This window comes from Hyaena hyaena, unplaced genomic scaffold (genome assembly GCF_003009895.1).
Source record: "Hyaena hyaena isolate Hyena2069 unplaced genomic scaffold, ASM300989v1 scaffold_352, whole genome shotgun sequence".
Lineage (NCBI taxonomy): Eukaryota > Metazoa > Chordata > Mammalia > Carnivora > Hyaenidae > Hyaena > Hyaena hyaena.
In genome coordinates, this window is record NW_024080984.1 from 877,914 (window position 1) to 892,190 (window position 14,277).

Below are 14,277 nucleotides of genomic sequence, written 5' to 3' on the forward strand. Positions count from 1 at the left end.
TTTTAATCTTCTGCACTGTATATATACATCGTAATTGTGAACTGGATTTTGTTTTGAAAATATGTGTTCGTAATTTAGGTAATTTACTACTTAAGGCACTAAGTCTCATAGCTGAAAAGTAAATGTAAATGATAATGGTGAAATTAACTTATAGTTGTTTAGTGGTGATTTTGTATACTGGTTTAAAAATCCAGATATCAGAATACAACTTGGATAAAAACCAAGTTCTTGGACTAATTTAGGGATCACTTATGTGACTTCTGAGAAATGGAAACATCTTTGTTGGAGTGTGAAATTATTTTAAGGATAAGTGTTTATCCATGAGAAATTTTTAATTGATGTATTAATTATATTTAAAAAATACAATATACTTTGTATCTTGTGTTTCTTCCATTTGACATCATTCTGTACTTTTAGATTTTTCCATTAAAAAAATTAAGGTATTGACTAATTATCTTAAGTGTAAAATAGATGAGAAATGGAACATAACAATTTAGAAATAATAAATTACCAGCAGGAAATAAGTCATTATTCCAGTTGCTTAATTTTCATATTGGAAATTTGGGAGTTTGTAACTTTTGTAGGTTTCTTATATGCTTGTTTTGAGTTATATTATTTTGAAACTCAGGAGGAAATGTTTCTTAAAATAAAAGTAGATTTTAGTTCTTTGTGTATTTTAAACTTAAAGCCAAGAAGAAGGAAATGGGGATAAATGGCCAAAAATGGAAGTGCTGGAAGTTGACAGATCTCCTATCAAGAGTTTAATGGTATTGATATTCATAATGAAGTTAGGCAATTGTGGCTCTAGGAAATTTTTCATGGGAGTGGTAAGTATTCTACCAGAAGACTCAAAGTTAGGTGACCACTTTTAGCTGGCATTTCATTTGTATAGTGAGAGCCTTTGAGGGGAGCAGTTCAGGGGAAGGTACTGGAGGAAATGCACTGAAGGCCCTGAAGTAGGACAATACAGGGCACACCCAAGGTATTGAGAGAATGGATGGTGATAGAAGGGGCCAAGTCACGGAAGACTGAGCCATAGACTTAAGTCCTTTAGAAGGGGTTTAAAAACATTAAAACACGTGAGTGAGGATGACCTTTCCATGAAGGTTTTTAAACTAAGACATGATAGATAGTGTAACTCTAACTCTGAAAATATAGTTGGAAGAATTTTTGTGAATTCATACATCACCATTTATTGATTTTGCTACATAGCTCCATATTCTTATACACATTTTTTTTCCGAAACCGTTTGACAAGAGTTTGCAGGCATCATGTCCTTTACACCCTCCAAATGCTGTATCTTCTCAGTATCAAGACATTCTTTCAGAATCACAGTACAAGTAATCAAAATTAGGAAATGTTACTGTGTAATAAAACTTGTTTTGGCCAGTGAAAATAGATTTAAAAACTGAACATAGACTGAATAAGGTAATCCAACACAGTATTTTTTCCTACCCTTCCTCCAGTCTATATTTGTAACTACTGTCACCCAATAGGTGGACCTAGGATTGAGAATTGTAGGTGAGGTTGCTTTGTAGGAATAAGAAACTGGATAAAAATGGAAAAGACCTAACTTTAGACCACAGCCTTATAAGACCCTAATCAAGTGACTCTAACCATCATTTTTAAATAAATGTAGGAATAAAATGGTTGTAAATTGGGTAGTAGAATGGTTAAATACAGGCTTTGAGGTTCATCTGTCACTGTTATTCAGCTTCATTATTTTATGAAGTTTGTGGTGAGCACTAATGAGAACATGTTAGTGTTTGGGGTACTCAGCATTTAGCTTTCTACAGATAGAGACATCTGTAATAGGCATTTAGTAAATTTTCTTCTAAACACAAGAAAATCTAGACCTTGCAGTTGGGATCATCCTTTACATTGATTTTGGCAGTTAATTTCAGAACTAGTTGTGTTTTTGTTTTTCTATAGGCAAAATGGCTCTTGGCTATGCGGTCCCCTACTTGGTATACAAGGGAGGCTAAGACTGGATGATAAATATAAACCTATTCCCCCATTTTAAAGTTTTTGATGTAAAAATTAAAATAGAATTTGTTTTCTGAAGTCAGCTAGTTTTTTTAAATCTCATTACCTATTTTTTTCATATGCTAATTTTTTGTCTTGGCCTACATCCAGAAACTAGGGTAAAATTTATGAAGTCTGATAGAGTGCTTAGATATTAATGCTCCAAAACACCCAAATTGTCACTATTCAGCCCTAACATTTTACCTGGCTCTGGACATTGCAACAGATGACCTAAAAGGCAGACAATGAGACAGGTACCTGTTTTGAAATCAGATGTGATCTTAGATTTGAGTTAGGCTAGTCAATGTAAGTTTCAAAACTAAAAGCTGGATCTAATTTTTGCTGTTCAGTAGGCTTGGTGAGCGGGCCTACAACCTTTAGGACAACTTCGATACCAACAACCCAGCCTTTGTAATGTGTGTTTGCACAGTCTGTCACCTCAGCTTGGCTGCCTTTTCTTTCACCTTTTTCCTGCCATTAGTCTTGTACATGTATCTTATTCAACATAGAGTCTCTTCATTGATTTAATACCTACTGTGGTCCTTCAGTTCTGAACTGGTTCTCCTAGTTTAAGAAGGATGCATGCATGCTCCCTGTTTGATTTCCTAACTTCTAGTACTGGGCCTGAAAGATGGTAGGTATACAGCAAACTTGCACGTGTAGGTCAAGTAGGATTTATCAGGACTCTTGCCATTATACCAAGCCATTGTGTTGTATGAGGTCATATAGCAAGGTAATGATGGGTTCTCATTAGTCAATTTCCTTTTTAGTGAAATTCCTACATACTGGGTGTCTTATATTGAGAAAATAGACAAAGCTGGGTTGTGTATATTCTGTAAACACTGGTTCTATGAGATCCTGGAGAGCATCAATAGTTGCAGTTACCTAGTACTGCATAACAAACCCTCTCTCAAAACTTTAAACATGGAGAAGATTTATATTGTTGACTCTGCTTGGTTATTATGGTTCATGTCATCTGTACTCAACAACATTAGGGGCAGCTTTTGAAGGATAGTGACTGGAATCATCTGAAGGCTCTTCATGCACAGGTGCAGGTGGTTGATGCTGGATGAGTCCTGCTGGGATGTGGCCAGACCGCTGCTTTATAGTACCGTGTCCAGGTTCCAAGGGTCGCATCCTTTTTATGATCTACTCTGGGAGGTCATCACTCGTATTGGTTATAGAGTCAAGTCACAAATCCACTCAGGTTTAATTATGGAAGGTGACTCAACACCTTACTGAAAGAATAAGATTTTGGATAAATGAACAAATCTTATAATGGCCATGGTTTGGGTTTATTTAGGTTTTGAAAATAGAGTTGGATACAACAGTTTTCCAAAATGACCAGAAACCTAGAAAGTTTAAATTATACATTGTATGCCTGTTAATGGGGAAAGAATGTTTTATTCAATCATATTAGAATCTTTTATCATTGACTTTATTCTGAACAGTTGAGATTCCCAAACATGCACATAATTAGCTCATTCTTTTTTAAAGATAATTTTTTTTAATGAAATTTAAATTTCAGCATAGAGCCCAGTGTGGAACTCAAACTCATAAACTGAGATCATGACTTGAGCCAAAGTCAATGGTTAACTGAGCCACCCAAGCACCCCATGATTAGCTCATTAATTACACAAAACCGTCAAGGTTGATTAGCAAAGAAACCTTCAATTGTAAGTATAAGGTGACCATTAAGTATAGATTTCTTTTTAAAGCCTTCACTGGCTTCCTTGTAGATATTCCTGTGTGCACTACTGGTTAAATGGGCACTTTAAGCTGGAGATTTCAGGATATGTATTTTAGAGAATAATCTGGACTCAGTTTTAAACCGTATTCAGATAGGTACCTGGTTTGCATATATATGCTGGCCAAATAACAAACCAAATGCAATGAGAGTTAAAGAGCATTTTCATAGGTGTATACGTAGACTCTGGGGCTGGTTTGGGAGCTCGGCTTCATCGCTCTCTCAGGCTTCTGCTTTGCTGTCCTTGGCATATGGCTTCCATCTCTTTTTTAAAAAAATTGGTTTAGGGGCGCCTGGGTGGCTTAGTCGGTTAAGCGTCCGGCTTTCGCTTAGGTCATGATCTCGCGGTTCGTGGGCTCGAGCCCTGCGTCGGGCTCTGTGCTGACTGCCAGCTCAGAGCCTGGAGCCTTTTTCAGATTCTGTGCCTCCCTCTCTCTCCGACCCTCCCCTGCTCATGCTGTTTCTCTCGCCTAGAAAAAAAAAAAATTGCTTTATTGACTGAAATGACTGCTGAGGTCCTTATCCATCATGTCCAGGTTTTAGGCAGCAGTGGGGCTAATAAGGCGAACGATTTTCGGCAGCTATTTTTAAAGAAGAGCCTGTGATTCCTGGCTTAGGGCACCAAAGGGAGACTGGTAAATAGGGTAGGCCTGGACATCTAGAGTCAAAGCTGAGTTTGTTAGGAATTGGGAGGAGGGAGGTTAATATAGACAGCCACACTGGTCACATAGACCAGAGAGTTTCAGGTTCAGAAAAAGATTGTTTGATCAGGTATATGCTGAAGCACACGAGGCAAGTAACTACTACGTAGGTAAACGGGTCCCATAAGGTTAAAATTTAGAAATACAGTCCACAGAATTGAGTTCTGATGAGTCTTGTCCTTTAGAAGCTTTTCACTTAATCTCACATGATGCTTTCCTTGGAATTGTGGGTATACAAATGAGGTTGAGACAATGACCAGCAGAAGTGTAAATGGGATCTCATTAGAAACAAAAACTGCTAAACGTTCGAGATTCTGATCTGTTACGCTCAAATGTAGTTTTCTTGGGTAGTGTAGTTTGTAGTTAGGAGTTGGGTAGCGATTTCCTTGTTTTCCTCTAACAGATTTGCTTTTAGGTTTAGTGGCAGTGTGGAAGCTTGCCACAAAAAGATTTCCTGGGTTCTGTCTGGTAAGAGCACCTTCACTTTTTGGGGCCTGGCTACCCCCAGAGTTCATATTGTCCCTTTTCACTTACCTGTCTTCCATCAATTCTATCCGCTCTGTCGTCTGTGACACAACCTCCGCCCTCCAAGTCTTGGCCTAGAGCCTGAGTTCCACTCCTAAAGTCATCCTGTCATTTCCATCACTCAAGCAAATTTTCCATATCAGTTTGCCTTCTACTGTTTTTGGAGAGGATTATCTATGCTGCGTCTGCTTTTCTCTTAATGCCTAATAAAGGCCTTTCCTCATTTACTAAATGTATTTTTTAACGGATAATCGATCATGATCAAATTGAATAGTCTGTATTCTCTCAGACTAATGTGCTGTGTTAGAAGACTGCAAAAGAAGGAGTCCTCTTTGGAATCTAGTCCCTTAAATGGAGATTTGCACAACTGGCTATCTGATATTTGGGTTGTGAACAAAAGCATTTGCCTCCTTTGAATAGAAGCAGACTTAGAAAAGGATATTAGGTGCTCATGGGCCTTTAATGGAGGGCAAAGGCTTGAATGCTATTCAGCTGGGACAATGCTCAAAGTAAATTTAAAACGAGTTCACCAATCATTGATGGAGTACCCGATGCTTCCCTACTACCACCCTCAAAGGCTAGATCAATACTTTTGAGTAGTATAGTAGCGGCTTTATGACAGTACTTAGGTACCCAAGAAGTTTATCATACCCTCTTAGCTTTCTAAGGCTTCTTAGGTTACTTACCTCTGCTCAAATTTAATATCTCCTACATTCTGGTTTTAGGGTAAAAAGGAGAGCTGGATCCTTGCATCCATTCATACATTTAAAAAATTTTTTTTAATGTTTTATTTCTGAGCGAGAGAGGGAGACAGAATCTGAAGCAGGCTTCAGGCTCTGAGCTAGTTGTCCGCACAGAGCCCGACGCGGGCCTTGAACCCACCAGCCGTGAGATCATGACCTGAGCCGAAGTCGGACGCTTAACGAACTGAGAGGCACCCAGGTGCCCCCACCCACTCATATTTTGTCACTTCAAATCTTAATAAGTAAACTAGCAGGCTCCTGAACTCAGTTACTTGTTGGACCTCTTCAATAGTGTCTTCAGCCTGCCTTCTCTATTTTGAATACTATATTTTCAACCAGAACTAATATTTAGAGTCCTTTGGTGCAAGTGCTGTCAGTCAGCACCATCTCCAGCCTCTAACACGATCCATTGTGCTACTAGGTACGATTTAAGAACACTCATCTAAATTGTTAACTACTGATCAGATTAGGAGTAGTGGGATCTGATTAGGAAGGAATCAACTCAGCCCAAAGAAATCTTTAGATCCCGGGGATTTGAATTGGACTTTGGAGAACAAAGGGTTTGACAAGGTTGGGAAAGGTTTGGTAAAGCAAAGTACGAATAAGTGGAGCTAATGTAGGGTTGAGTGGAAGGAAACTAAATTGTAAAGGCAATACAGTCTGAGAAGGGCTTTCCATGCCAGGGTAAGGAGTTGGAATATTGTATACAGTGGGAGGCGATTAAAAGTTTTCTGTCCTAGGAATGGAACTGGTAGCGATGTAACCTCAGGAATGGTACAGATTCAAGTGGTTAGGCTATTACCACTGTAGATAAGAGGAAAACCCTGAATTAGGCTATTGGCAGAAAGGACAGAGGCAGCTGATTGGCAATATTCGACCCACAAATGGGTTGTAATAGTTTTAAAAACCCTTGAATAGGGCACCAAACACCGTTTAGAAATTCCCACTTGTTCTAAGCTGTGTTATTCAAATTGATCACTAGGAGGCATCAGTTCATCAACTAAGAAGCTGAAAAAAGGCAGCTACGCAGATGCACCCATGAAGTCTGGATAGTTCTGTATTGAGTTGAGAATATTTAACGTTTCCACCTATGCATTTTGGAAGTTAGAGTCTTCAATAAAGTATTTCTGCTAAGTAGTATTTTAAAAGGAACTGAATAGTTAAAAGGGTAAATTACAGACAATATAAGACCTTTATGTGCTGGTGACAGTGACCAGACATTTTCAGAGATCATTGAGCTTTTAGCAATTTTTGAAAGATATTTGAACTTTGCTGTATCCAAATCTCTAATAATCACTACTGTGAGAGTCTACTGTGTATTGCAGATTAGGAAGTTCGTAGATTTTATAATCTTGTAATCAAGTTGGAAGTGAAAGTAAATAGCTCTTGTTATTAAATTATCAAGCTCTTTTAAATCAAATGTCTAATGTGGAAACTAATTTGACAAACTTATTTGTAAAAATAAATGACATTCACACATAAAAAAAATAAATATCTAAGCCAGCATTGATTAATGGACTTTTAGGCAAGTATTTGGCTATTTGCCAAGTAGGAGAAACTGCTACCAACTCAGTAGATGTTAGGAGGTAATACATACTGTGGAGAAAAGAGGAATGGGGTGGTTGCAACTTTAGACTGGTTAGGATAGGCCTCGTTGAGATGGTATTTGAGCAGACTTGGAGGAAGTGGGATGACCCTCGCCGCTGTGTTGAAAATTAGAAGACAAGGGTAGAATTAGACGAGATAGGAAGGAGTCCATTGCAGTAATTCCTGGGAGAGCTGATGGTGATTTGAATGAGTGTGGTAATGAAAGAAGTGGAGAGATAATGGACAGAACATAGAGTTTGAAGGCTTCGCTGATGGAATTTCCTGACTTAATTTGTGGATTGGGTATCAAGAGAAATGAGTGAAGGATATGCTACAAGGGAGGTATGCTTCTAAGTATTTCCAGTCCTGGGGTGAGAACACAATGAAGACAAATGGTTAAATACTTAAAACCTTCATTGGATGAAAATATGTTCAATGCACCTACCTTGACAATTATATCTTCATAAGCACCTGAAAAGCCGGGTCTGAATTTCAGAATAGTAAAGTCCCGTGCCAGAACGTTACTTGAGAGCATAGCTGATCTTCAGCCCTTCTCTTCCTATCCCAGTGCACACACTGCATTCTCTGCAACAGTTGAGGCCATTAAGGCAGGGTATTTGGAATCTTGAGTACCTGGTAGTCTAGAATGAGTATGAACTCCAGATACGCATGTCATTTTGACTCGTCTAAAGCTCAGGGCTCTGGACAAGGGTCTCTTGACTTGTTTTAAGAGCAATACTGCTCCAAGGGTTTTGGCCTGGGCAGATGGATTTGCCTTTGGCTGAGAAGGGGGCTGTAGGTAGAGCAGATCAGGGTGAGGACACAAGTTTGGGAGGACATATTTGAGTTCTTTACTAGACATTCAAATAATCCTGTAGAGAAGAGCAAAAAGAGAATTTTCAGTTTACAGTAACCCTGGCCTGAACATGTCAAAACCGAAGGCTATTAAAGACAAGACAAAACAAAAAACTATTAAAAAACAAACTGTGGCTTTAACCCCACATTGTTACTGAATCAGTTCCATCCAGGGATTTGTTTTAACCAGTTGTATGTAAACCTATGGTGGACTCCAGCCTACCCAGAGAGAGATTTTTCAATTGTTTTAATTAAAAGAAGCTCTATGAACCCTATTTTCCATGGCCTAAAAGTCCCATTAGACTCTTCCCTCTGGTGAACTGCTCCGTGAGTGTGTTCATCAGTTTTTGTTCCCTTGCCTGGCATGTTAGTATCATTTTTTAAGTGTGGTGGCCTTTGTTTTATACTTTGGCAACAAGTAGTTGGATATAAATTGGGGAGTCTGGCGTGTCACTGAAAATGATGAGACTGGTTGAGACCAATGAGTGAGTTAAGATAAAGAGGAGAAGCAAGGACTGCTCTGGAGCATTCCAATAGTAAAAGATGGGGGAAAGGGGAGGGACCTATAGAGCATCCTGAGACAGTGACCAGAGAGGTAGAAGGAAGACTAGAGCAATATCCTTGAAGCCAAGTGAAGAACTATCCAAGGGGAATATAATCAACCGTGTCACATGTTGCTGGTGTACAACGAACGTGACGTAGACAGCTGTAATACGCAATTTGAATCCACCATTTCAAATTGGTTTACCAACGCAATGATTTCATTAGTTTGCATTCTACAATTTAGTACCTTGTAAGTGACATTTGTAGGGTTTCGTTATATCTATGGCTAAAATTGTGGTATTGTGGGGGTGGGGGGGGAACGGTTTCCTGAAATTTTTTTTGTGTGAATTTATTTCATTGTCCTTTTTTAAAAATGGCCAACGTGACCATTTTTGTGAGTTGGTAGTGCCTTTTGAAGTGAATTAAGAGCAAAGTTGTCACTGAGCTACAAGATTCCTACATACCTGCGATTTCCAATAATCCATGCACTGTGGTCAGAGAAGGCACACTGTAGACTAACCTGTTGACTAGCTTAATCATTGTGCAATACTCAGCTGGAAATTGAATGGTAAAGCATCTAGTTAAAATAAGTGCTATTGAAAATTGTGCTGGTTTTCAGACATTTTAAAGTAGTTCAGAATGCATCTGCTACATCCTGATTAACTGCAGAAAGTTAGATAGCACCAAACATTTTCTCCTAAGAAAATGGCTTGCCACTTCAGGATTACATGTTTTTTTACTCAGTCAAGTTTGTATTGTATCATTTTTCCACATGAAATGTCTTCCTTGACTACACCTGCCCTCAGAGACTCTGAATTGCACACTATCCTTTCCAAATGAGCAGAAGAATGGCGTTCTGTTAAAAAGATGAACAGCTGGTCATGTAGAAATTCCCTGGAATGTTCACTTGTCCTACGAAGGCAGGCAGAGAACCGAGATGTTAGGTGCCGGGTTTGTCACTGGCACATGGAATTGCTCATTTTTAAACATAATCTTACTAGAAATCTTTACATGATTTTAATAATTGCCTTTTTCCATTAACAATTTGAAGGCCCTGACAACCTGCCAACTGAAATTCAGTCAGACTCAGGACTATGCTGGAATTGTCCCATTTGCTAAGACATTGTTTCTTACGGTAAGATTCAGGGCCCTCCTGTGTTTAAAAGTTACCCTGTGTTTTCAATTACCTTGGGATTCAGTTCGAAATTTTTAGCATGACACAAAAGATTTGACTCTTCTTCCCCAAGCTCATCTCTCATTTCTTCCCTTGTTGAATTCTCTGTTTCAGCCATAGGAAGCTAGCAGATGAGCTAACTCCTGTCTCTCTTGGGCACAAGGAGCAGTCTTTTCTCCTACTTTGGCCAACTCTGGTTTGTCCACTCTGCTTATTTCTTCCTGTACTTCTTTGTATCCTCAGGGTCGGTCCACAGTTGGGGCTGTTTACTTAATGGATGAATTTCCCCACTAAGAGGTTTGGTTTCGGTTTGCGCTCTTTATTTTGCTTTGTTTTCCAGAATTTATACGTTAATTTTTCTTGTTTGAATGAGAGTAGTAGGGAAGAGCCTACGGGGCGAGTACAGCATTACCTCCCCCAGATCACAGACCACTGAGACGACAGATCTGGCCCGTTAGGCGTTTCCAAAGAGAGAGACCCGTGGAGGCCAACCGGCTGTGTGGAGGGCTAAGCTATGCCTTAAAGCGTGAGGTGTCTCAGCCCTGGACGTTCTCCGGATTTGTAACTGGAGTGGAGTTCATGTTGTGAGATGTTGCAAGCCTTACGGATGGTTCAAGAAGCTGGAGAGCTTGTGTCCCGGGTAAAGACAGGCTAGTGCCAGAGCTCCCAGGCTGAGAAAAGGGAGGCCAGACGTGCTCTGAGGTGGGTCACCTTTTCTCTAGCCCTTCCAGACGGGACATACCAAGCGCTACGGCCTTGATCGCCCTCTCTGCTCCAAGGAGAGCTAGTTGATGACTGTGGGCAAATAACGAGTGTGAAGGCACCGTGTCGTCGTCGGCCTCTGTGTCCTGAGCTGTTTACTTAGGGTCCGGGGTAGGCACACTTCGCGGGACTCCGCGGCTCGGGAGCCTGATCCCCAGCCTCCTCGCTCGCCCGGGGCCAGGCCCCTGGGATCTCGGAGCTCCTCGCGAATCCCCGGGGTTGGTTCCCGAGGGCAGCGACACAGCTCGGCATTCCAGACCCTGCCCGGTAGCCGTACCCAGCCCTCGCAGCCCTATCATTTTCCGAGGCTGTGGGCACGGAGCCCTGCCGGCCGGGATAGGCTGGACGGTAGGATGGCCTCTCGGCGCCCTCTGGGCGTCGGCATTCGTCGCCGGGCAGCTGGGGGCGCCCTGGGCTGGCGCCCTAGGAGGAGAAGCGGAGTTTCCGGCGCTCGGGGCCCCGCAGCCAGCTCAGGGAACGCGCGCGGAAGAGAGTGGGCGGCGAGAGGCGGAGCCAGAGATGCGGGGGGCGTGGACGCGGCCGGCTTTGGAAAGGCCCCAAGTTAATGAGGCGTGCGCCGGCGGCAGAGCGCCTCTGCGAGCTGGGCTTTCCCCCGCGGTGCGGGCGCCAGGAGCCGCCTTTTCCGCTGGGTGTCACTCGGGGGTGGGGGGGATGGCCCATTCAAAAGCGCCGCGACGGGGCCCGGCCAGTGCCTTTCAGTGAGCGCTCGCAAGAGGACGGCAGGCGCCCGGAGGCTCGCTGCTCCGGGACCTTGTGGCGCATCAGGACGCGGCTGCCCTCCTGCCCGGACCTCGGGCCGCCGCCGCCGCCGCCGTCGCTCTGCTTCCTGCGGGTTAGCCTCCTCTGCGCGCTCCGGCCGGGCGGCCGCGGGAGCCGCTGGGGCGAGGACGGCGCGCGGCTGCTGCTGCTGCCCCCGGCCCGGGCGGCTGGACGGGGAGAGGCCGAGCGGACCGGCGCCCCTCCCTATGCCGGGAGGATGTTGGAGAGCAGCGGCTGCAAGGCGCTGAAGGAGGGTGTGTTGGAGAAGCGCAGCGACGGGTTGCTGCAGCTCTGGAAGAAAAAGTGCTGCATCCTCACTGAGGAGGGGCTGCTGCTCATTCCGCCCAAGCAGCTCCAACACCAACAGCAGCAGCAACAGCCTGGGCAGGGGCCGGCGGAACCGTCCCAACCCGGGGGGCCCGCCGTGGCCAGCCTCGAGCCGCCCGTCAAGCTCAAGGAATTGCACTTTTCCAACATGAAGACTGTGGACTGCGTGGAGCGCAAGGGCAAGTATATGTACTTCACTGTGGTGATGGCCGAGGGCAAGGAGATCGACTTTCGGTGCCCGCAGGACCAGGGCTGGAACGCCGAGATCACGCTGCAGATGGTGCAGTACAAGAATCGTCAGGCCATCCTGGCGGTCAAGTCGACGCGGCAGAAGCAGCAGCACCTGGTCCAGCAGCAGCAGCAGCAGCCCCCGCAGCCGCAGCTTCAGCCCCAGCCCCAGCCCCAGCCCCAACCCCAGCCTCAGCCTCAGCCCCAGCCCCAGCCCCAGCCACAGTCTCAGCCGCAGCCGCAACCCAAGCCCCAGCCCCAGCCCCAGCAGCTCCACCCGTATCCGCACCCGCACCCGCACCCGCACCCGCACCCACTACCGCACTCGCACCAACAGCCGCTCTCACAACCGCTCTCGCAGCCACACGGCCACCGGCTTCTCCGCAGCACCTCCAACTCGGCCTGAAGAGGGCAGCACCCGGACCAGACCAGGTAAGGTCCAGGCAACGCGGGCTACCGAGGGCCTTTCCGAGGACTAGGTTGGGGGGCGGGGGAGGGCTGTTCGGAGGAGTAGGAAGCCTAACTCACGGGCTCGGCGCTTGCAGGGGAAAATGAGACATTATTACAAGTTTCCGCAGATGTGGAAAGAAGGGAAGCAAGCTGGAGCCTGGAAAGGCTGGGCAGAGGCGGGAGGATGGGGAACTCGGGCCCGGCTGCGAGGCCCCGCGCGGACCGGCCTCCCGCCCACCCTGGCGCGCGCCGGGGTCCCTGGTGCGCTTCCCGGCGACGCCGCGGCCTCCCTCCGGCGCTTCCCACGACCGCCACTCCGCTGTGTCTGGGCACTCGAGGGAGCGGCCCCGGTGTCTTTCTGAGCTTTGTGCACCGGACTGGCCCGAAGAGGACTTGGGTCTTGGAGGATTCTGAGTCACTTACTTCATTGCCTGTCATTTCTTTCCAGGTTTTGAGGACTTGAAGTGGGACGAGCACCTTTCTATTGTCTTCGCTTGAATCGAAAACAAAAGTCTCCCCGCCCCGCACCGGATCAAGTAGTTTGGACATCACCCGGCTGATAACTTGAGATTCCTTAGTTTGCTGCATACTCTTCATCACAATGCAGGAGACCGTTTCAGCCCAGAAGGCTTTATTTATAAACCTTTGAAAGGCTCTTCCAGTATGGTGGACCTTCTAGGAGCGATGATGTACTGTAATTTTATTTTAATGTATTTTGACTTATGATTATTTATTAGTTTTTTTTTTAATGCTTGTTTTAAGACATTTCTGAATGTAGGCCATTTTCCAAAAAAGAAACTTTTATTTTCAAAAACCTATTATTCCCTAGTAAGTTCTAATCTTGGAAAAGAAAAAAGTAGAAGGGCGGTGGAGGGGAAAACCATGAAGAACCCATTCGTTATTCCTAGGGCATTTTCAGAAGGTCTGACACTTTCATTGTTATGCCAGGTGGTTGAAATTAAACTCTGTGATATTACTTCTTTTTTTTTTTTTCTTCCAGATTTTTTTCTTTGGACATATATTTTCTGTAGAATTACAAGTTTAAGAAAGCTAAATGTTCAAAATTGTATAATTATGAAAATCTAACTGCTTTTCTAAAAGGAAATTCGTAGTAATGATATCTAATTCCAAATATTTAAACCATAACCCAACTGACGGCAGGATGAGCATATCTTGAATATATGGGAAGGCTGGGTGTAATGTAGGAAAAGCTTTGCTTATATCATCTGTTCGAAGGGCTTAGTAAGGCGATTTCTATGGTTTCTGAGTATGACTGACTGCCTTAGGTGTTTCATTTCAAAATCACAGTGGGGGGAAAGAAAACCATTCAGCTTGCTTAAAAGAACATTTGTGCTCTTAGCCATACTAGAGATGACCCTTCTCCAAGATCTTTGCACACTCCGCTTGAACCACGTTTTCTGACCCTTTTACTGTGTTCTAGAAATATACTCTAGAATCTCATAGTTTAAAATACAGTTTGTAAATATATCAAAGGACTAGGAGTCCTTGCTTTTTGGTATTCATACTGAAAATAATGTTGACAGAGAAACCAACTGTTTTGCTTTTTATGGCTCTGGGAGAAAATTTGAGGGTTATATGTTTTGTAGTCAGGTTAGCTAAACTCAGAAATTGAAAAAGGAAGGACTGGATAAACACTGGATTTTCAGTAAGAAAACAACCCAGTCTTGTTTCAGCAGCCCTTTGCTCAGGAGTCTGAGGGGCGGGGTGGAGGGGGGGAGGATGTGCTTTTAAAGGTAGAACAAACCCTCTTCTGTGTCAAATCAAAAGGATGGTCAAAATCCACAAGGGCAGATGCTGCTTAAGCTTAAA

At 43.8% G+C, this 14,277-nt stretch overlaps 1 protein-coding gene across 1 annotated transcript; it reads left to right on the forward strand.

Annotated features, from left to right (window-relative positions):
- The first annotated feature begins 11,212 nt into the window (after nt 1–11,212).
- On the forward strand, nt 11,213–13,935 carry PHLDA1 (pleckstrin homology like domain family A member 1). Its single transcript, XM_039249930.1, has 2 exons — nt 11,213–12,429; nt 12,896–13,935. The coding sequence occupies exon 1, from the start codon at nt 11,228–11,230 to the stop codon at nt 12,401–12,403; it is 1,176 nt and encodes a 391-aa protein (XP_039105861.1). The 5' UTR covers nt 11,213–11,227; the 3' UTR covers nt 12,404–12,429; nt 12,896–13,935.
- The last annotated feature ends 342 nt before the right edge of the window (nt 13,936–14,277 follow it).